The sequence below is a fragment of the Stegostoma tigrinum genome, chromosome 25 (assembly GCF_030684315.1).
Source record: "Stegostoma tigrinum isolate sSteTig4 chromosome 25, sSteTig4.hap1, whole genome shotgun sequence".
Taxonomy (NCBI): Eukaryota; Metazoa; Chordata; class Chondrichthyes; order Orectolobiformes; family Stegostomatidae; genus Stegostoma; species Stegostoma tigrinum.
In genome coordinates, this window is record NC_081378.1 from 20,022,339 (window position 1) to 20,047,501 (window position 25,163).

General features: G+C 40.0%; 1 protein-coding gene across 1 annotated transcript in view; it reads left to right on the forward strand.

Moving 5' to 3' along the window:
• The window catches only part of shank3a (SH3 and multiple ankyrin repeat domains 3a), a 730,589-nt gene that overhangs the window by 671,421 nt on the left and 34,005 nt on the right, over window positions 1-25,163 (forward strand). The window contains exons 22-23 of the mRNA XM_059654527.1: window positions 7,227-7,332; window positions 9,704-12,026. Of these exons, the coding sequence (XP_059510510.1) occupies window positions 7,227-7,332; window positions 9,704-12,026 (2,429 nt within the window). The remainder of the gene's footprint in view (window positions 1-7,226; window positions 7,333-9,703; window positions 12,027-25,163) is intronic.

Consider the following 25,163-nt stretch of genomic DNA (forward strand, 5'->3'; position numbering starts at 1 on the left):
GTTTACCATAAAAAGACAAAATAGAATGAACCAATCTATTTACATACCGCATAACTGTAAATATTTTTAAACACATGGTAAAAGTATAATCTTACTGATCCCAAAACACTCCTCTACAGATCATGAAAGCATCTCTCACACTACCCAAAAGCACCCCTTAGACAATACTGACGCCAGAGGAAACACCCTATACTAAGACCTCAGTAGGCTTAAGGGTAACTGTGATTTTAAACTTTGAATCAAGAAAATTTGTTAGCCTTTCTCTGGAGTTTCCATACACCTGCAATTTAAATGTGTTCAGTCTAAAATATCCTCATTTGACTTTTATTTCAACATTTACTGTCGAGGACCATCACTAACTTGTTACTCTCCGCTTATCTAGTTTTACTATCTTTTCTCCTTCTCAAGAGCACTGCTTTATACATCCATCTTCATCCAAGCACCTCTTCAGAACTGTCCAAAAATAAAAATAAAACTGCAAGTATCTCTCTCTCTCTCTGTCTCTCTAAGATTTGGATGTTTCCCCTAAACATACCTTGCTAGGTGAGAAATATCCCTAATGTACACAACAACTCATTTGTTCTGAAAACTAGCTCTCTCAAACTGTTATTTAAAAATTACATCACCAATACATCACTAAGTACTTACAAGTTTATTGTTAATTCCTTTTGAAATACACAAGACGTCACTATTTCAAAATCCAAACATCCAAATTTAACACATTGTACGAAAAATAAAATATACATAAATCAAATGGTGTTCATCACTGTTGTAAAATACTGGACATAGCCCCAACGATTTTTAATGGACAGAGATAATCTAAAATATTACCTCCCAAAATAGGTTATGAATGTAGCAAGCTAATTTGATTGCTTGTCCAATGGCATCTATTTGAATCTAGTATTTGCTTAAAGTTATGCAAAAAAGCCATTTTCAGATAGGTTTGCTAAACACTCTAACTGTAGACAAAGTGCAGGTTTCTCCTGCCACTGCCTCGCTGAACTACATACAGTATGAGGTACTGTTAGTTACTGTTAGTACAACAACCATGCCCAAGCAGCATACATTTGCTTTTTGTGCCTAGGAGAATGTCCATCCTTGTCATTTCTGCAAGTTGCTTCTCAACTTGATTCATTTACAGATGCAGAAACTTCCAGGGTATGTGGAGGCAGAAGAATTTGGCATCTTTCTTCAGTTCACTGCTGCACTCAGTACTCATGTTCCCTAACCCTTCAAATAATTTAGAGTATTGCTGTTCAAAGAAGTTCTTGTTCTGTTTAACCTTGCCTAAAAAGATTGAGGTCAAGATATGCCTTCCTACTCGAGTATAAACTATTGAATGCAAAGTACATATAGGTTTTCTACTACTTGGTATCCCTGTATTTGATAGTTGTTTTTAACATAACTTTAATCTGAAGCATTGTGCCTCCTGGACATTAATTGCACAGCTGCTGGCTGTAGACAATGTTTTCTTAACCATTGCTCATTATCCGATAACTCAGCAACACTGGAAATGTTTCTCCTTCTGCATTCTATATGAAAATGACCAGTTCTATGACAGATAAAGCATTCAGTTTTAAAAGGTGAATGTTATCTATGCTTTGGAGGTTTCTTTACTCCAAATCATTGACAAGCACCTTTAAAGTCTGGTACCTGTCCTACTTACTTACTATCCACTGTACTGGTTTTGTATTGTGCCATTTGTGGTTTTGTAACTTAACAACTGAATGGACTCTACTGAGTTTCAGTGCCAGGATTGATCTTCCTCTCTTAAGACTGATCAGTATTGCTTCTTGACTTGTCCCTCACTCACCAGCTGAATGTTTTCTTCAGAATGAGGTTTTCCTCTAACTGTGATAAAATTGCCAAATACTTATAAGCAATTTTAACAACTCTTGTCTCTGACTTTTGACTTATGGTCACTATAGTAGTGTTTCTTATAGTAGTAAGCTGGAGTGGGTTCAGAAGAGGTTTGCCAGGATGATGCCGGGTGAGGAAGGCTTGAGTTATAAGGAAAGGCTGGATTGGCTGGGACTTATTTCACTGGAGTGTAGAAAGTTGAGAGGTGACCTGATTAAGTTTATAAAATAATGAGAGGTATACATAGAGTTAATAGTGGTTGCCTTTTCCCTAGGATTGGGGATTTCAAGAATAGGGGGCACATTTTTAAGGTGAGAGGGAGATTTTTAAAAAAGACAATTTTTTTAAACAGAGGGTGTTTTCCCTGTGGAATGAACTCCTGAGGATGTGGTGGATGAGGGTAGCCACAGTGTTTAAAAGACATTTTTTTAAGTACAAGAATAGGAAAGGTTTGGAATGATATGGGCCAGGAACAGGCAGGTGGGACTAGTTTAGTACGGAATTATGTTCAGCACGGACACGTTGGACCTAAGGGTCTATTTCCGTGCTGTATGACTCTGCAACTCTAGAGATAATTAACAAAATCTCTGTGTATTCCTCTTGATACTGAATACCTTTGTTAAACATCTTTTCTTTTTGTTCCCGTTTCTTTGGTTTTGGCATCAGAAAGGCACGATTCTCTATACTTTGCACTGTGCTGTAACTTTACATCTTGCTCTTTCAAGTATTTTGTTAGTTCTAACGTTGAAAAGTATCTGTTGCTTCTCTTACCCCATACAAATCTATGACATCATCAGCTGAACACCCAGTTCTATATAGAAGTGTATAAAATAGGTCAGCTTCTGACTTACTGTCTAATTTGGAAGCTATACTGTACTTCGGGAATTGCTTTTTCGGAAAAAGATTTTCTGAAGGGTCCAGACCTGAAACGTCAGCTTTCCTGCTCCTCTGATGCTGCTTGGCCTGCTGTGTTCACCCAGATCTACACCTTGTTATCATTTTTAATCACCAGCTTTGTGCCATCCCAGAATCTGTAATCTTGGAATAATATTTCTTCCTTGGCCATTTTGTTTCACTTATGTAGCCATGCCACATGGCACCAGTTCATTATGGTGGCTACCTTAATCTGAACTGGAACTAATCTTTAATTTCACATTTTCCCAACCTGGTTTACAACTATTTTAAGTTTCTCGTGGCTCACCAGGGATTATACCTTGACTTAACAAGGTTCTGATGTGTTTGTTCACCGCACAAACTCCAACTTGGGACCACTCTCACAAACCACCATTTTGGCATGCACCCTTATCTAGTTTGGAGTTAATAATTCTCCCTATTCAGGAGTTTGATAACTATCCTGTTACACCATATCTCTCACCAGATCTGAAATGCTTTTGCTTTTCATCAGAATATTCTTCTTTGTTCGGGATAGTCATGAGGATTTCATTTGTGGGGTTCTTAAGCTGCGAGTTGTTCCCTGCTGTATGAGCAAGTCACTTAAAGCTGAGTCTGAAGTTCTCACATGGCTACGCACCCTGTGAAACGAGCAGTCAAACCCAGACCTCTGTCTGCCATGTTACACGGGTGTGGGTGTGGAGCTTATTGCTGTTCACGAAGATGGATGCTGCCACCACCCTGTTAAGTGTAAAAAAAACTAAAAGGCCTGCTTAGTTTAATGTGGTAGAGGAAAACAACTTTTCTCACCAGAAAAGTCTTGTAGCTATCAAAATGTAGTCTATCGCACGATAACAACTAGATTTACATTGATCTGACGGGCATTGTTACAAGGACTGTGAGAAGGACCAGAATTTAGGTCTCATTGTTTCAAGATCCCAATCTGTAATGTCCAAAAATTCAGATGGCATCATCATATTCTTAGTGCTTCTGTCGCTGCCCAGTATTAATCCTTAGAATCCCGTGTGGCCCAACAAGTCTACACCGAGCCACCAAAGAGCATCTCAGCCAGACCCACCTCCCACCCCTTCCCTGTGACCCTTCACTTCCCATGCATCCCTTTCAAACACATACACAAGAAGGCATTATTGCCAATCTCCCAGTGACAAGTAGAGTAGCACGAAAGGATGGTAGTAGTGAGTGGGAGGAGTGGTTGGTGGGGAAGTTTTAATGGGCTACTGTAGGAAACCCAATTATAAGGTGTTTAAATAACGTTTATCTGTATTCTGTTTGGCATTCTGAATGGAAGTTAGGGTCAGTTGTTTGTCAGAAAGAAATAAAGACATAGCATTATAAAAAGAATTTTCCATGACCTCAGGACAGTAAAAGTGCTTTATTACCCATGGAATACTTCTGAAATACAGTCACAATTGAAGCACTAAAAAATCAGCCATCCAATTTGAATATAGTAAGCTACCATAAAGAGCAATCAGTTAAAAACAGAAAGTCAGGTGTAACGAAACAAGAGGTAAACGGTAAACGGTAACGGTATGAAGTACATTCACATTAAGTGTTAATGGCAGAATATAAGTAATCATACTATAAACAAAAGCAAAACAATCAAACCTGGGCAAGTGACTACGGGAGGTGGGGTAAGCCAATGAAGTAATCAACTGATCTTGGGGAAAGGAATTGGAAGACAGAGTTCATGGTCTAAAGTTATTGAACTTAATGCTGAGTCCGGAGCTGTAAAGCACCCGAATGGAAAACTAAATGCTATTCCTTAAACTTGCATTGGGCTTCACTGGAACATTGTAACAGAGGTAGTATAAAAATGTAAACACGAGAGTGAGATGGTGTATTAAAGTGGCAAATAATTGGAAGGCCTTGCAGATGAAACTAAGGGATCTCTGACAGGAGTACACTGTAGATGTTTAATTAATTACCAAAGTGGTCCATTTGTTTGTCTTTATTATGCTGTCTAGATAAAACAGGCTTTCATCCAGCTTCTTCGGTAACTCAAAACTAATTTGTTCATTCAGAACAAATTTGTTTATTCTTTAAACAAGGTGCAAAGCAAATTATGAACTAAAATACTATGCCAGACTAACTTGTAGCCTCTAATCCTCAAACACACACATACATCCATACAGACACAACAAAAATGACACATCTCTGCAGCGTAATTACGAGTGGAAAATTAGAAACGGAAAAACCCTGCTGATCATGAGTCCAAACTAAGAGTGAAACGAGGTGACTTTCTCATGGTTCCTACTGTTTCCTGATGACAAGATCATGTTGCTTTTGGCTGCAGAGCAAATGGAAAACCCTCAGTTCAGGTCATTTAGACATAGGTCTTACAATTGAGTGAATTGTTTGGCTTTCACAATTTATGAGCAGATATTTCTTCAATTGGTCTTTTTTAAGGGTTATGTTGTTACTCAGAAAAATATGTTTTCCTCTTACCAGTTTATTCCAACTGCCCACAGCATTAAAGATTGCAGTAAAACGAAACTAAAACTAAAAAGCAGAGACTGTTGCTAAGCAACCTTCAGCACTATGTCCCTTCCAAAACAGTGTCTTTGTCTAGCAATTATGGGCCATAAAGCATCACTTTATCTCTCTTTCACAAGCTTTTCTCCAAAACTCATTGGAGCTTTGTAAACAGTAGACCTTTTGATTTATGCATTCCAAAATGTCATGTGGCAAACCCTTTGCAACCCAGGAATGGTCAAATCTTCTATTTTCCAGTTCTCATAATCCATGAATGTAAAAATCTTCCCAACAGAAAGCATAATTGCTGGTAACAATGTGGTTTCCCGTACATTGAGGAGACTAAATGCAGACGGGGTGATCTGTAATGTCTCTTTTTCCTCTAAACATCCCCGAACTTTCTTTATTGTTCTACTTGCTCCAACCCTTCCCTTTTTTCTATAGTGTAAAGCCCATCATTTTCCCACCTCTCCAGTTCCGAAGAGCAGTAATACGGGACTCAAAACATTAACATATGCTGCTGGACTTACTGAACTTCTTTAGCACTTTCTGATTTTATTTCAGATTTCCAGAATTCACTTAGTTCATCATCTTTCATCTTACTTCGAAACTGACCCATTTCCCACTTGGAATCCTACCAATCTGGCACCCTACCCACCAAGCACCTAATTTACCTGGCACCCTGCCTATTTTGCGTCCAATCTCTGGCAACCTACACTCATGTCAGCTGGCACTGTACCAGATGCCCCCCATCACCCTCCCCACTACTTACCTGGCATCCTCACACCCATGCAGTACCCTCCTAGTACACTATGATCATCATACTTACCTTATGTACTATCAGAAGTGGCTTTCAGGACCTGTAAATCTCTGCGAAAGAACTGTAGGGATGGAAGTACAGTTCTACATTTCTGAGGGAGCTCAGATCAAACTTTCTTCTCAGAAATGCAGAACTAGTTCTTTCATAAAATAGAAGGGTTGGAGTGGCAATCTCCTGCAGATTGCCACTCCTTAGATAATCCAGCCCAATGTGATTTTGTTTCAATAGTGTTGGATGGGATCTAAATGTTGGACAGGACATTGGAGAGACCATTGGCGGTCTACTTGGAATAGCTCTTCTGGAAGCAGATTAAGCCTCAGTTTAACAACAATCCAACAAATTAAGGTTGTAGACTTGCTCGCTGAGCCGTTGTGTTTGATTTCAGACGTTTTGTCACCCTGCTGGGTAACATCGTCAATGCACCTCCAACAATTTAACAATAGAAGACAGCACCTCCTTGCATTACTCCCTCAGTACCACACGGAAAGTACTGGACTAGAATTTGGATGCAATTGATGTGGAGTGGGAATCGAACCCTTGACTTTCCAACTCAGAAGTTATTCTGCAAAACAAAGTTATTTAGCTCAAGTGATCTGGCTCAAATCAACTTTTTTTAAAAAAAGACTCATTATAGGTATGTTCTTTGCAGTGGATTCATATAGCTAGAAACCTTGAAAGGCTACTTCAAAGGGCAGTTAAGACTGAAATAAATTAGTACAGGACTAGATAATAAAATGTGAGGCTGGATGAACACAGCAGGCCCAGCAGCATCTCAGGAGCACATTTTATTATCTTGGATTCTCCAGCATCTGCAGTTCCCATTATCACTAGTACAGGACTAGAGTCCAATTTAGGTCATATGGATTAAGGATAACAGCTTTCCTTCCCAAAGAACATGAGTAAATTAGTTCACTGTTTTTATGACAAATTGATTACTTTATTTCCAGATTCTTCACTTCTTTTGGGTTCAGTGTATTTTTTTTGTCTACTTAAGCTTGTGTGAAATATCTTGCGATGTTTTACTGTTTCAAAGGAACTGTGAAAATCCAATCCACTTGTTACTGCAATTCAGCCACTACAACTCATTCTGTTTCATATATAATCAATTCTGATGTTCACTGCCCTTCTCCCATGACTACTTGTTTATTTCCTTTACTTTCAGTCACTATTTGAGCGTCAAGGTATGCCCTCAAAGTCAACGGCACCATCTGTACCAGAGAAACCACATGTCTCAATGCATAGAGGAATGTCAAGGACAAAATCTATAGGTAAGTTTACCACATCAACGTGCAGAGTTGGAGCTTTCAATTGAACAATGCTCCTGCTCTGATATGAAAATGGCCAACCTAGGACCCTAAAATACCCAGAATCAATCCCTTACCTACATGGAATTAAATAATCTCCTTCAGTGGGAAACAAAAGTCCTAAAGTTGTCTGTAAGAAAAGAGAAGGGGCAACAATAGCTTCCCTACTTCTAAAAACAATACATATCCAGATGGTTGCTCTGCAGTGATAACTCCTGCAGTTGACTAACTGAATCACACTGCTGCCTGGACTGTTTCATGATTCACCAGGTAACAGTGGAAAAGAGAGGAAATTTAGGAAAATGGAGCAGATAATTTGACAGTATTGTTAAGACTGATTTTACTCCTATTTCACTTCAGTTCCTTATGTATCATCTATGCCAAAATTATATTCACTTTTGTTAACTATGATGTGTAACATTTTCCCTTGACATTTATAATTTATTTATTTCTCATTCAATTTGATCTCCCCTCCTGTGGAGGAGGTTCCCTAGACTCTGGCCAGCCATTTGTACCTCAAGAGTCTGCCTGTCCTCAGTGTGAGCTCTGGCAGTTGACTGTGCACATTGCTGCTTCCTGAGCCCCATTATGTCCTGGTTCAGCATTTAGATGTAGATTTCCCTGTGACACTCATTCAGCATGGCTGGGAAGAGATGCCTGGACTGATTCTTCCTTCAGGGAATCAACTCTCTCAGCCTTTCACTGGGATCATGTAATATGAAAGTAGAGCAGGACAAGAATTTCAGTCCTGGTTACTTGCTGTCTGTGCCTGCCTGAATGGCATACCAATCCACAGAACATGCTGCATTTCAAACAGTCACAACGTCATCCTCCCAGCCCTGTGCCTGTTTTGACCATGGTCTTTCTTTACTCAGTCACAGCCACTTCCTTGGCTTACTCCAAGCTAAGGTGGCTTCCTGTTGCCTTGCTCACAGTTCTTTTATTTCAGACTGCAATCAAGACCAAAGAGCCCAAAACACCATTATGATAATGAAAGATGATCCATTAACACCCTTTGAATATGAATACCTCTGCTGAATATCAGCACTCAGAGCCAGCACATTGGTGTCCATTCACAGGCTGTCTGGAGCAGGTTTTAAACGTGATTCAGGACAGGACACCGTCTGAGCTGTACACACTCATTAGATGTGAAATCACTTTGAGATGTCAGTCAGAATTTCACACCTAGATTCTAGTTGCCATTTGCTCAGGTTGTTCAATTGGTGCTCAAACTCTTCACATTTTGACTCAAAGACAGAAAGTTTACAGCCAAACCAGAGGCTCAGTCACCTGCATAAGTAATGGGATAAAAAACAAATTGACTTCAGACAAAATGTGGGAACAGAATGGAGCAGACTTCAATTTAGCAAAACTGTTGCAGTGTCAATTAGCACCTGTAAGAAGGAACTAAATAAATATCTGGTTATTGTCTGAATAATAGAAGGATAAATACAAATAGAGAAAAACCAATTACGATAGAAAACCAAAAATAGATAGATATACAAAACAGACATACAGTGTGCTAGGATTTGTCACGGCTCCAAAGATATGAAAAGATGTAGTTAGACTATTGCAGACAGAGGTACAGCAAGTTAGAGAGGGCAGTAGAAATAGAAAGATGCAGAGATAAATAGAGGTAGTGACTGCATTAGTCCCCTTAATTTCTCAAGCCAATTAGCATGCTATTAGAATCTGAGTGGCAACTTAGAGGGAGTACTGTTGATGACCCATTGTAACTGATGTTGGGGCCCCTTTAATTAGAGATCCTTCAGTGACAGAACTGAGGCCTTATAACACATCCCTACCATCTCTGATTGGTCAGGGACCTAGGATGCTAACGCTGCATCTCAGGAAAAGCATTTCATCAAAGCTTGTCAATTATAAATTGATTTCCCAGCAAGCGAGTAATCTTGACATTTCAGCAGGAACCAAATCCAAAAAAATACTCACTTAGCAACAGGTGAGTATTAGAGGGATTGGGAAGCAGTGTTAGACAAGCCTCACACGAGGACCTGAGCAGGGAATGCTATGCTGTTACAAGTGCCTTTCTTTATCTCTCACTTGTGTTGATTCAATTGAGTACAGAATGCCCCACAGCACAATTGGAAGAAGAGCAATAAATTTGCCTGGCCACCTTGTTTACCAAAGGCCAAAAGTTAAAGACTGGCTATTGTCATTGGTTGTGGGATCTTGCTATGCAAAAACAGGATTTCTTGATTTGTATACATGGCCGTGTTGTCATTGTTCTGAGTAATTCAGTGCCTGCCAAAGATTTTGCTGAGAGAGTCAACTAGGAGCGTGTCAATTCTGAGGTTCTTTTTATCATGTATTGCAGGAGCCTCTGAGGATGATAAGCTGTCAGTCTCTGCCATGGAGGGAAGGTTTTCACGCAGTACATCCATGCAAGACACACTTCGGGAAGGACTGGGTATACCCCCACCTCCTCAGATAGCCCCTCCTCCACCACCTTCCTCATACCTTTTAGATACAGGCCCACCCCCTCCTTTCTCCCCACCCCCACCCCCAGGGCGAACTTATGACAATGTGCGTTCCAGCTTTAAGCCCAACACTGAAGCGAAAATTCATGGGGCACCGCAGCCAGTAACAACAGCAGAGGTCTATGAGCCAAGTCGAACTTCTGTGCCTCCAGTAGAAAGGCAGAAAAGAGCCAGGTCAATGATCATCCTGCAGGATTCATCCTACTATCCTGTAGAGCCAACAGACATCCCCTGGCCCAGCCCATCTCCAACCACTCACGAGAAAAGCAAACGGAAGGCAAAGATGGTTGACAACCCATATGCAAATGTGGGCCAGTTTAACGTAGGTCTTTTTGCACCAACGAAGCCACTTCGTAAAAAAAGCCCTTTGGTCAAGCAGTTTCAGGTTGAAGACGCAATAGAGAGAGCATCAGCCACTGGCTCCTCTGCAGCTGGCAAAGAGTTATTAGCTAGGAGAATAGCGCAACACTCCGGAAAAGAGCATGAGCAGCAGCAGAGACAGGGAACCAGTAAAGCACAGGAGGACGGGCAGGATTTGGCCAGCCCTTTCTCTGCTGCCATTGCAGGAGCAGTACGGGACCGAGAAAAAAGGTTGGAAGAGAAGAGGAAATCAACAGTCTTCCTTTCTGTAGGTGCCATTGAAAGTGACACAGCACCCAACATCCCAGCTTTGCAACAATCCAGGTCAGTTGATGAGAGACTACTAAGTAGCAGTGACAGGTCTGTCCGATCGCCAATCCCTTCACCTGTCCCCTCCTCAAGACCACCAGCAAGCACACCTGTAACTTTTATACATCCCCTCACAGGAAAGCCGCTGGATCCCAACTCACCATTGGCACTTGCGCTGGCCGCAAGGCAACGGGCACTAGTTGCTGAAACACAGCATCAGCGGACAACTGGAAGCAATGAAACTGTAAAAGCTCAGGAGAGAAATGTCCCCCACAGCAAAGAGACAAAGCAAACAGAGGTGGAGGGCCTCACATCGCCTACATTCTCTCCAGAGGACAAAGCAAGTTACAGTCCAACATCTGGGGCACCAGGAGCTGCAAAACACCAATGGGGAACTCCTACCACCATGAGGAAAGAAGCAGAAACGAGACCAGTGCAGCCAGAAAAAGCAGAGCAAGAAGAGAAGAAAGTTGAAGAAAGAAAAAGTATGCTTATTGACATAGTGGATACATCGCAACAAAAAACAGCTGGCCTGCTGATGGTCCATGCAACAAGTAATGAGCAAGAACCAGAACTTCAAGAAACTCCAACAACTGCCTTGAAGCCATCATCACCACAACCTCAATTATCCCCTACCGAAACACAAACTTCTTCAACACCCGCTACTGTTTCTGAGCCTCCACCTACTGAAGCACCTGGAAAACCCCAAACTCAAGGAAGCTCTGATGAAGATGTGGAGCCATTCGCCATTTCCCTCCCTCCACTTCTGTCCTCAAGCGATGAGGAAACAAGGGAGGAACTTGCAAAGATTGGGCTTGTGCCACCTCCTGATGAATTCGCAAATGGCATCTTCATCCAAGCCGAGGCTGAAAAAACTGCCAGCCATCCCAGTAGACCTCCAAGTGCAGCACCTACTGGCATTTCACCCTCAGGGAAGCCTTCAGATGCCCCACCTTCAGAAGCAAGTGTGGACTCGGGTGTAGACGAAGTAGACACAAGAAGCAGTAGCGATCATCACCTGGAAACCACGAGCACGATTTCAACTGTCTCCAGCATGTCCACATTGTCGTCGGAAAGCGGAGAGCCCTTGGACACATACACATCATTTGCTGATGGACAGACCTTCATACTCGAGAAGCCTCCAGTGCCTCCAAAGCCAAAGCTAAAGTCCCAACTCAACAAAGGGCCAGTCACATTCAGGGACCCTCTCTTGAAGCAGACCTCAGACAGTGAGCTTGTTGCCCAACACCAGCCGTCCGCGCTGCCCCCCGGCGTAGGACGGTCTCGCTACCTCATACAGAGAAAGTCCAAGTTGTGGGGGGATGCCGTTGAGCCCAGGCCGATTCAGATGGTTGAGGGCAGCAAACCCACTGTAATAAGTGAGCTGAGCTCCAGGCTGCAGCAATTGTCTAAGGATACTCACTCACTCGGGGACGAGCCGTCAACAGCCTCTCTAGAAATAGGGAAGAGGTCACCTGTTGTCACTGCACGGTAAGGCCAAATCGGTGTAGAAATTCCAACATTTTCTTTAAGCCCAAAAAAAAGTGATAATTTTTCAGTACCAATTCTACAGCTTATTTTCAAAAGTGAATTTCTTTTCAGGTATTCTATGGTTAATGTTTCCTGACATAAGCACTATTCCAGATGCATTTAACTCAGCAAAATAAAAGAGCTTTCAGTTAATGAAGATAGTGATAAATGAGGCAATTAAATCCACATACCCCAGGGTGTACTAACTGACAAGTGTCAAAGGTTTTCAGACTGATATTTAGAAAAAAATTGAGTTACATAAAATTTCCTGTTAAGAGTCTTTGTAGCAGTTACTGAAGGCTACAATTGAATGAAGCATATGTAATTTAGAGTTGCTTGGTGATTGTGTAAATTTTTCTCTTTCATTTTGAGGATTGCACAAACTGGAACTCTGAATATATAAGAAATGAATATTTGAATTGTTTGGTTCAGGGGCAAAAGGAAAAAATGAGCATGCATAATGCAGTCATGTAAACAAGAATTATATGAATGATCTACCTCCAAGGTGAAGGTCCGCTTCACAGGATCAGTTAGAAACATCAGGTGGCATACTGTATGGGGCATGGGCCAAGTTCCAAGTCTTGTCTTCTGTTCTGTTGCCTTGTGTTATTTACTAAGAACAGGAAATCACCTTCAGACTCATATACACAAACTCACCCTAAATGAGTTTCTTCCTATATCCCCTTCACTTTCTTTTCCTCCCTGCCTCATCTCCCAAGAAAGTAAATCAATGTGAAGGCCCCATTGGTAATCAATTAAAGAATGTTTTGAAAACTTTCTCCACAAACACTCAATGGCAAATGAGTCCCAAACAATACTTGTTACCATGATCTTAAAGTTTTCACTAAATCAGCTGATTGTAATCTTTCAAAAGGACCTCCAGCTGTTCTAAGTAATTCCTCAAAGTGTCACTGTATTCCAGCATGTCATCAATATTTACTGCAGAGTTAGGAACAACAGCTATTTTCGAACAGCTTGGTTCATTCACCTCTAGAAAGTAGCCAGAGCATTTTTTTTGTCCAAATGGTAAAATCTGGCATTGTGAAAGGCCGTTTGGTGTGATTAAAAAAAAAATCAATATTTCTTTAGTCCATGGTGTTCAGGGAACTGTCCAGTAATGCTTTAGCAGATCCATTTTAGTTATAAAATTGGCACTTTCACTCTTTTCAGTACAGTATTCCAGGCAGAGAATTGGATAAGAGTCTGCCCTGTCTGCTGTATTAACCTTTCTGTAGAATCTGGTTAAACCATCATCCTTGGACACTAGGTGGCTTGGGAGCTACAGCTGCTTTGACTGGGTTGAGCAGGTTCAATCAGGTGGTTTTCCAACTTATATTGGATTTGTGCATTCACCTGGGCATGCTACTCAGGACCTAAGTGACAAGAAGGCTGATTTATGGGAGGGGACTCTCCTATATGCACATCGTGTATGGCTAAGATTGTGCAACCTGGTTTGTCCCCACAGACTTCTTTAAATCCTAAGGGCTGCTTTGTTAGGTCATTTGGTCAATATTTATATGTAGAACAATCTCCCTAATTGTTTGGTGTTAGCCTACCTAGCAGTGGGATGTTCAATCTGAGAATTGTCCAGGCCTCTCTGCTTCATTTTCACTATCCCTTTTAACCTCATTATCCCTTTTATCCTCACAATCCCTTTCATCTTCTATTGTGCTTACTATCTGACAAACCTGTGCTTGTTTATCCTCCTCCCAGCAGTGGTTTTATTTCAACGTGTTGATGTGACATAACCAACACTTTGTCCTGCTGTCCATGGTATCAATCAACTCAATCATCTCATCAAGGGTTCTGACCCGAAAGGTCAAGCTTTCCTGTTCCTCTGATGCTGCTTGGCCTGCTGTGTTCATCCAGCTTCACACCTTGTTATCTCAGATTCTCCAGCATTGGCAGTTCCTACTATCTCTGTAACATTCATCTCATCAATCTTGGTTATTCTTTAAGGTCACTAAACCAGATTTTCGGAAGCTCACCCTGAAAAGATAACAACATTAACACTAAATCCTTTTGCTGAAATGTTCAGGTCCAGATCTGTTTGCCCATTTTCTCATAGCTGTTTGTGAAATTTTAGAAGTGTTCCTGGACCACGTTATTGGTTGTCATGAGCTGTTTCCAGAACATTGATATGTAATCTAACATAGGAGGTTCACCACTTTGCCCCAAGAACCTTTCACTGATTAGTTTCAGAGGACTTCTTATCTCACGTACGTAAATCAAAGTACATTTTGAAGACTTTCTCCTCAAACACTCAATGGCGATCAAGCCCCAACTAAAGCCAGTGGACTAGTTGGGTGAATCCTGGGTGGCAAACAAGAGAAATCTCTGCCCTTTATCCCAGTCATGAGGATGTTCAAGGCAGTATGTCCGAATTATCATCTTGAGTCTTTGACGATACTATCTTAAAGTCCTTTCTTTCTTTGCAATGGTAGACTGAGGACTTCAGCTATGTTATACCCAGGCTGCTTATAATTTTGTGTAAAATTTTAGGTATAAAGTGGGTAGGATCTCAGCTGCTAAGCAATATCAAAAGAAATATTTAATTTACTTATAACCACTACCATGTCAGAAACGGTTTTCAAAAGAATGACCTCTGGGAACCAGGTACCCACATCCATAATAGTGAGGATACACTAGTGACCACTTTTCATTTTTGGCAGAGGGGTGACACAGTCTGTCAACAGCATGTTAAGTCATTCCCCAGAACAGGCAATGTAGACTAGGGGTACTGGTTTTATTGCGGGCTTTCCCACATCCAATACGTAAGGCACATTTTACAAAACTGCATCTCATCCTCGTGGAGGTGTGGCAAGTAATAATAATGGCTTATAAATGCGTGGATCTTCTGAATTCCTAAATGTTCAACCATGGGAATTTTGGCTCGATGTGCAGAAGTGTATAATTATCAGTCATCTTGCCTTCATATCTGGCTATTGGAACGTTATTTTGTCCCCTAATAGAGCTCTTTTGAAATGCAGAGTGCATTCTAAACTCCTGAAGGAATATTACCTCCCGAGGTTCTCATATGTGGCATCTATTTGAAGTGACCAAATCGAACAACTGAAGGTCAGTTGCTTTACACATTCAAATGCCATGTTGGTCTACCTGAGCTGCTTCAAAGGTTTCGAAATTTCTTCCATCATAAGCACTGCAGATAAAGGCTATCTCATAATGTTATTGCACAAGATGCAGAGGCCTTCTCAGAAATCAGCGCATAAATTTCATGAGCTTTGCTAACCCCCATGCTCTGCATAAGCAACATCCAGCTTTCTATGGCCATGCATTTGTGTGGCTATATTTTCAAATGAAGTTAAAAATGTCTACCTTTCCTCAAACAGGGATGCTGTACGAATTTAAACATACTTAGCCTCAAAAGTCCTGCATTTGAGACAGACCTCACACCATTTTATGTAGAATTTACACCATCTTACATAGAATTCAGGGGAATGTTCCCTTCTTAGTTCTAGTCATTTTAATTAGAATACCATTTCTTGCTCCCTTTCTATCTCCTGCCTTTTCCTTTTTCGTTTCAAATGCCCTTCCCTACTCCGTTACTCCTTCTTTCCCCATTCTGAAATGCACTCTTGGTTTTTCATCTGTCTCTATTTTTATCTTTGAAACAGAAGTACTATGCTGTTCTATTCTAACTGAGTTTTTTGCAGTGCAACCTCATCTATTTTAAGTTCTACATTTCCTCCCTACTCTCCCTAAATCAATAACTGGGCCTCTTGTTTTATCATTTCTTGTCTCTGAGAATTTAAATGAAAAGCTATCTTCAACTATCCAGCCATACAATTCACTTCATCACTGTACAATGTACTTAAAGTATTAAAATTTACCCCACACTGCTGCAAAAGTACATTTGCTTCAAAGCTAGATGTTTTGATCAGTATAAAATTTAATGCATGGGGAATCTTACTCTATGGGTTCAATCGTGGTTAGAAATTTCCAGATACATGTTACGCTCAAGGTTAGGGATGTACATTTCCTTTTCTAATGCCTATACACCACTAGTCAAACTGCGTTAGAAATTTAACCAGGTTTTTGATTTAGCCAATTATAAGGTCTCAGACTTTGTCAGATTCAGTATTACAAAGAAGTCAGCCAGGTTTCTTTAGTAGTCAAAAAATAACTAGTTTATTACCAAAACCAATTGTATTCAAAGATGCAAAGATTATTGACAGTTTGAATTATGCAAACATGCATATGTATCCTTTTCACAAAAAAAACCTAACAGATGCATGCACACAAACAAAAGTGGCAGAAATAAAAATAAATCAAACTTTGCAGCGTGTAAACTTTAACAACTTTTGCCAAGTAATATTTATACTCATGAGAAAAGGATAAGTCGTGAATTGTCCCAAATGGTGTTGTAATTCCAGAATTGTTCTGCATAAACTCAAACTGCTTACACTTGGGGATCTTTCTAGAACAGCTGTAGTTGGCTGAATTCCCTTCGCTTCAGACACAGGAGTTGATTCCAGCAAATCTTCTGCAGGAATCCTCCACTAATGATAAAGTTGACCTCTGGTGAATTTTCTGCTTACATTTGCTGAGAGGGGTTGCCAAGAAGAACAAATTACAAAGAAAGAAAGTTGCTTCTCAAGCTGATCTCAAATTTTCTCTCAGTTCAAAACTGTGACTGTTTATTTTATCCCCAAACTAGTCTAGTTGGCCTCTCTCTGAAAGTTCTCCAAACTATATGATTCCAGCCAAACTCCCTGATCCTTACAGAAGGAACACATAGCTTGTTGTTCCTATGCCTTTTCCTTGACAAAATGCTTTTTTTTAAATGTTCAAGATACATTTAATGGATCAACTATTAAAAACATATTTCAATCACATTATGACATAAAAGACTGGACACCAATTGAGATGTTTACATGCGTGATTAATAACCAAAAAAGGACCTCACCCCAGCAGCAGACACAGACTTGCACTGCAGCAAACACAAACAGCTTGCTTGTGAGGGCTAAGGGAAAGGGTTCCCTCTTTTAAAGGCATGGAGTGCCTAAATGAGTGACATAGAATGGAATGTGGATAGCTGACCAGAGTATGTTGAAATAGTTGGGTTATAGAATAAAAGTATGGATAAGTAGCAGGTTTCAGCAGCAGGCAAGCTGAGGCAGGGGCATGGTCATAATGTTACATTGGCGGAAAATGACAGGCTTTGTCCAGGCACAGATATATGGTTGGAGCTTAGCTCAGGGTAAAACATAACCCAAATATTGCATAGGTTCAGCCTCATGATTGCCAGGGATAAGGATGGAGTCTGTAGCTTGAGGAAGATTTTGAAAGAGAGAACCAAGCGAATGACTTCACTCTTCTCAATATTTAACTGGAGGGAATACTTGCTCTCTCAGTACTGGATATCAGACAAGCAACCTGATAATTAGCAATATTTGTGAATAATGATAGTGATTTTCACACCTACCCAGTAATAGTGATATAACACTTCACTTAAGAACTCTTGCGGCCATGTCTAGGAGCTGTAACCAGCACAACCTAACTTATTTGTGCAAAGTATGATTCCAACAAGTTGTCACAATCTCAGTCAGGACCAGTAACCTATTTTTAAAAGGTGGAAGCTATCCAAAATCCCAGTTATTCGCAGAAGGAATAAAGCCATAGTTTAAAACAAAATGATTTTAAGTATACACAAGAGTCATACAAACTAAACACTGAATACTTTCTTAGGTAATAACTTCAGTTGTTTTTGGGTTTTAGAATATATGATAAATATGGACCAACACGTAAATTTCAATCGACTACAAATTAGAAATTACACATTATTTGGCAGATATAAGTACAAAAATTCTACAAATTAGCTTATCAGTCCACTCAGCATGTATGTTGCTAAATACACTCAAAGTCCCTCAAAACTGTGTCTTTCTCACAAAGAGTTTCAGCTCCTCTTCTCCGAGGTAGCCTAGACCCCAGCCGATAGCAGTGCAAACCAACTCGAGTTCTGCAGGCACAGTCTTCACAAAAATGGTACAGGTCTGCAAAACCTTCTCAACTTCCAATGTTTTCTTCAGGTTCAGAACCAGCTACTGCAACTATATATTGACTTGTTCTCAGCTCCTGGATCTAACTTCCAGCTGCTTCAGCTTGTCAGTATGTATCAATGAAATTATCTACTGAGTTTTGTTTGCACTGTGTCCTTTTATGGTTTCAACCAGTTTCAGTATCCTGGACATTTAGATTGCTAATCCAGTTTTGGTCATTGTTCCTTTAGAAATCGAATTGAATTAAATTAACTTTATTGTCACATGTACTCAAATAAGTAGAGTTAAATGTTTACAGTTGCTACAGTACAGCACCATCTTAGGTAAAAAAAAGTACCTACTTGCAATATGTAAGATTAAATTCTTAATCAAACAAAAATATAGAAAAATAAAGAAATAAATGGGCCAATATTATAGGTCATAGGAATAAATTAGGAAATTAAAGAAGTAAGTAGTTCAGAATATCAGTCTTTCTGACCCCATTCATGCTTTCATCACTCTCAAAGGAGACCCCCATCGCCTCTTCACCTCCTGTGTCAGACCCACCAACGTAGGAGTTGCCCCACTCTAGGTGTCAGAAATGTCAGTTTCTTTTGTCAGCCTTTTATAGATTCATTTTACTGTCTATCTTAAAAATTACAAGCTTTGAAGACATGGACTCTATCAAACTGAAAATATTTCCCCTAATTGCAATTGACCACAATTTTACTAGAGCTTCCAGATTCCACACACAGTCCAATAATGTCAAACACAATCATTTTCACTTCATCTTTGGAATTTGGAATGCTTGGACCAAAGGTCATGAAGCTGTCTGGAGATAACTGGAACCCAAACTGAGCTTGATAAGAAAGGTGTCGATGACTAGGTATAGTTTGATATCATTGCTGATTACACCTTACATCACATAGCTGATGATCTTCTGACTGATTCCCTCACTTGATAGTTACGAGAAATTGAGGATGTACTAGGCCATGAGGCTAAACATTATTGTTGAATATAATTCTGCTACTTCTTTTGGCCCAGAGCCAAAAGCTGTTGGATGTCTAGTTTCGTACTGCTAGATTTATTCTGGGTTTAAATCTATCCCGTTCAGAAGAGTGGCAGTAACACACAAAAGTATTGGAGGATATGCTCACTGTGAAGGAACTTCATCTTCACAAAGATTGAATAGCAGTCACCTCATTTTTCTAGGGCAAAAGATGAAGACAAGTTCAAGTCAGATTTTCCTGCATGTTGGTTTTCACCACCTGCTACAAATCCTATTCTGGAAGTTATGTCCTTCAGGATTCATCCAGCTCAACCAGCGGTGCTACCAAGTTATGCTTGATAATTGAAGACCCCCACTGAGTACATCCTGTGCGTCTTCCAAAAAGTACCTAAAATGGAAGACTACCAATCCATCAGCTGAGGGATAGTGTTATATAATAATCATCGGGTTTCATTGTCATGAGACTTTATGAAGAATTAATGTTTAAAACTTCCCATGCAGTCCCTCGTGAGTATATGCTGTTGTAATGCCATTCTGGCTATTCTACAAGTATAAGAATAGGAATTAGGAAAATAATTCATCACTAAGAATGGTGACAGAGGGGTCAAAAGGTATGATTCTGTGAGTATGAACCGTTGCTTGCAATTACTGGTTAGGACAATTTTAGGAAGTATCCAAATGTTAGTGAGGAGGAGTTTGCTGAACAACTAAATTTTGCTTTGTTTTGTCCTTCTTTGTCCAAGTCAGGTGCCCAGATCGATGCAAAGTTTTCATATAGAGCTGAGTTGTAATGTAACCACTATGCAACAGTATCATGTATATAGGAAGTTTATTCCAAATACATTCTAAGAGGAGGAAATATATAGCATCGACCTCTAAACAATTCTGATTCTTTGAATTCAATATTACATGTCTGAATATTGAATCTACTGTACACCTCATTTTAGAATCCTAGATGTAACCAGCGCTGCACTTGTAGCAACTGAATATTTTAAATGTCAACTGACAGTAAAACTGTGATTTTTGTTTGTATCCTTTCGACCCGTCCTTACTGTAAATTATTTCAGCTCTTGTATCTTAGATCCATCTCACCGGGAAAGTTCCCAGACTCAGAGTGCCTATCCTAGCCTTGAAACCTAGGTAAGCTTTCAGTAATGTATCACTCAACAAACTCGGTTTGGTAATTATTTATAAACTATTGGAATTTATCCTAAGCCTGCAGCAAATCTTTTTCCAACCTTTGAGATGACAGCGCATTCCACCAAATCTTTTATGTATTCTTAAGAATGTTTGTCCCTCTCACAAGCAGTAGTCTGAGGCTGCAACGGATATTGCACAACTTCAATGTTGCATTGATCCTGAGATGATATTTCAGTCAATTATCCACGCCATCTAAACAAAACCCACCTATTTCCAGATCAATAACATTGTCTGACACCACTCCCTGCCTCAGCTTATATGCTGCTCAAACCCCCAATCATGCCGGTGTTAAAACTATGCAAGCACATGTACCTTTGCGCTTCCACATTTCACCTTGAGATCACCTAAAATTCTGCTGCCCATGTCTTTACTCACACCAAACCCCACTCACCCATCAACCCTGTGCTTACTAAACCTACATTAGACCCCTATTAAACAATGTCTTGATCTTAATATTTTCATTTATATTTACAAATTGCACCATTGTCTCAACCTCTCCCATCTGTGTATTCTGCTCCCTTAATTCTCACCTCATTTGTATGCCTGATTTTAATTGTTCCACCATCGGTAGCCAAACCTTGAGCTTCCAAGCATTGTAATTCCCTCCCTCAAACTCCCTCTCTTTCCTCCCTCAAACTCCCTCTCTTTCCTCTTTTCAGATGTTCAGTGAACCCTCCCTCTTTGACTAAGCTTATGGCTATATGACCTAATATCTCCTCACATGATTCAGGTCAAATTTTGCTTAAACAATGCTCCTGTGAAGCATCTTGGGGCCTTTTATAATGTTGATGGTGCTATACAAATGTTGTATTTAAAAAAAAATCAAACGAACATTTGATACCTTAGGGTTAAAGGGAGAGATCAGATCAGTGGAATTAATTCTGGATTGCTCTTGCTGTGTTAGCACTGACACAATCAGCAGATTAATTACGGTTAAGATTTTATGATACAATTGTATATTATAGTTGACGAATGACTAACATCTTGAATGGGAAGAATAGGAGTCACTATCACATACTGAGCAATTGCTTTACCACAAACTTCTTAAAACCTTATTTATGGTGAAAACTAGCTCATCAACCTTAAGTTTTGCTGTGATGATTCCAACTGGCTTGACTACCTTTGTCTCAGATTTAGGAACAGATTCAGTCACAAGCTATACCCCATGACTGGTTGGTATGACTCGTTGGATTTTCACAAATAACACTCAAGTTCCAAAATAATTGGCTATCATGCTTTTAACTGAATAAATCCCAAAGGTGTTTTAAAAAAATGTACCACTCTATCTGCCTGGAGTTCAAAGCCAAGTTGAACAGATCATTTAAAATCCTGATGCTTGGCAGAGCATCAGGTCAAACCTGGGCAACCAAAAACATTCCGTAATGGGGTACTTTGTAGTCTGGGTGTCAATACAGATTGGATAGAGGTTAAACAAGACAGAATCAGGTTCAGCATACATGTCTTGCCTTTGACAACATCTCTGAAATTTCAAGCACAGGCAAATGTCATTCACCTTAGAGGAGCTAGAGCAGAATTTGATCAAAGGGGAATGATTTCAGTTATTTGAAGACATCAGAGAAGCTGAGAGTATTCTCCAGAGAGCAAAGAGGGCTATGGAGAGATGGAGACGCTGTTTTATAGATTCACAGAAACACATGCAATAGTAATTACCAAAAGGAAATTTGAGAAATAATGGGAAAAAATGTCAAGGTAAGTGGAGCAGGACAAACAGGATAGTTTATCAAAAGAGCATAGGTTCACTTCATTATATGGCCTTTTTCTGTGCTGTATTGTTCCAATGATTCTACAAAAAAGATTATTCATGGGGTGCTTCAGTAAAATCATTAATGTACATAATGTAGGAGAGTGGGAACACAAGGACACAGTGAAAAGATAACATAAGAACGTCAGGGCAAAGACGAGTTTTTTCTTAATGCAATGAGTTTTAAAAATTTGAAGTGCACGATTTGAAAGTATAGTGGATTCAGTTTCAGTAGTCACTTTCAAAGGGACCTAATGGATGCTTGAAAAGGAACGTTTACAAAGCTATGGGGAATAGACCTTGTAAACTGTTGCTTTAATGAACCAATAAGTATGATGAGGCATATGGTCTCCTCATGCTCTAAGGTTCAGTGTGATAATGTCAAGCTATTAATTGCAGTTACTGTAATTAGTGACTTTGCCTCATAAAACTATTACATGTAATAAGGACTGTGAGACAGTAGAGTTCTTCTTTTAAACAGGATTTTATAAAGCTTTCATGTGGACTGGCTGTTGAGTTTGAAACTTAACCATTAAATTAAAAACATTTTCATTGTGTCAGTATCATGGTTTGGAGAATATGATTTGAATTGCTGGATATAAAATCCAAAGCACATTGCTAGCCCAAATATATTCTAGATTGGTATCAATAACCACAATTTAAGAGATACCAGCCAATAGAGATGGCATAAGTCAGGAGTGTAATGGAATACTTCCACTTGCCTGGATGAGTGCTGTTCTAACAACATGCAGGAAGCTTGATACCATTCAGCACAAAGCAGCCCACTTGACTGACACCATGTCCACGTTCTCTCCCTTCACCACCGACACTCAGTAGCAGCACTGTGTACCAATTACAAGATGTACTGCGGAAATTCACCAAGGCTCCTTATACAGCACCTCCAAATCCACAACCACTACCATCTAGAAAGGCAAAGACAGTAGATATATGGGAGCACCACCACCTGCCAGTACCCCTCCATCTTGACTTGGAAATGGATTGTCGTTCCTCAGTGTCACCGGGTCAAAATCCAAAACTCCATCCCTGACAGCATTGTGGAAGGACATAGACCAAATGAACTGCAGCAATTTAAGAAGACCACCGTTTTCACAAATAAACATAACAGCAATAAACACTGGCCAGCCAGCAACACCTACATTGCACGAATGAATATTAAAAAAATGAACTGTTGAACAGTACCTTTCAGACGATTAGCTGGTGAATAGTGAGCCTTATTCTCATTGCAAACTATCCTGATCTGCAATTGATTGACATTACCAATGATACTAATTCTGCAATAGCCTGTCAGTTATGTAGAAGGAGCTCTATGACTTGTGGATCACATCTGCTTTATATACAAGGAACTTTACTTGGAACTTATTCATAAAGTAGCAAAGCAACATGATCCTTTGTTGTTAAATGTGTAAACAAAGTGCTGACTGACACTCGGTTTGAGTTCTGACAGGGGAACTCAGCACTTGACCTCACTGCAGCCTCATGATAGTTATGATCTAATCAACTTGTTCAGAGATGCTATTACACATCACTAGGACTGGTGGGACTTGAACCTGGATCACCTTGCTCAGAAGTAGGGACACTACCTCAACCACAAATGTCCCAGGTTTCACAGGATTGTGTCTTAGGCCCAACCATCTTCAGCTGTTTCATCAATGATCATCCCTCATAAATAGGGATGTTCATTGATGATTGTACAATGTTCAGCCTCATTTCTGACACCTCAGAAAATAAATCAGTTCATGTCCAATCCAACAAGACCTGGACACATCTGCACTTCGACTGATAGGTGGCAAATAACATTCGTTGTACACAAGTTCAGACAATTACCATGTTGAACAAAAATGAATCCAACATCATCCAGTGACATGCTTTATTTTCAACATCCTGGGGGTTACCATTGACCAAGGATGGTACCGAGCTAGCCATATAAATAATGTGACTCTAAGAGAAGGTCGGAGGCAAGGACCCCTGCACAAGTACCTCACTGTGACTCTCCAAACCTTGTCCACCATCTACAAGATGCAAGTCAGACATATGATGGAATGATTCCCCTGCATATATGAGTACAGCTTCAACAACACTCAGGAAGCTTGGCACGACAACCAAAAATATTGACTCCCTTCACCACCAATACACAGTAGCGGCAGTGTGTGCCATCTACAAGAGGTACTGCTGAAGTTCACAAAGGCTCATTGGGCAGCACCTTTCAAGCCCATAATCACCACTATCTAGACGGGCAAGGCAACAGATAGATCAGAACACCATGACCTGCAAGTCACCTATGATCCTAGTTTAGAAATGTATCACTATTCCTTCAATGTCATTGAGTCAAAATCTTGGAACTCCCTTTCTAACAGCATTTTGGCTGTGCCTACGTCGAATGGATTTCAGACATTCAAGAAGGCAGCTTGTTTCCGTCTTCTCAATGCCGACAAGAGATGGGCAACTAATGCTGGCCCTAGAAGCTTTGCCAACATCCCATTAATGCTTTCTTTTAAATGGGGGGCCAAACAAATAAATAAACGTATTTTAAATGATAGCATTCAGGTACTTAACTGAATTGACTCAAATCTATTTAACTGTTTGTACACCCATTTATTTTACTTCCTTGTCACAATATAAAGGAGAACTATTACAAAATCAGCTTTAGTCGGATGTTACTCACTCCAAAGATACTCTATAGACCTTGGTACTATACAAAACCAACTCCCAAATATTTAATATTATCTGTTGTTGTTGTAAAAGGCTGTTCTTATCACTAAATTACAGTTCAGTTATGGTGTGACACCTAGATTATGCAATGAAAACCCTTTTTCTCTGGATTTCGACTGCAATCTGAAGACAGCAAACTTCAGTCTTTTTAGCTTCAAGGGATTAACCTATTTTTACTTTGATTTTTATGGTCTTTCCTTCCTAGACCAAATCCCATCCTCCAGTATTATTGTATAATGTTACAAGTGATCTCCATTTTAACCTTTTATTTACATCTGGAGTTCCTGTTCCTATGTCTGGGAGAAGACGGAGATTCACCTTCATGTTGGTGTGGTTGGACAATGTTGAGTGAGGGAAAGAGGTCCTTGGGTCCAGTGGTCTATAGAACTAATGTCTGA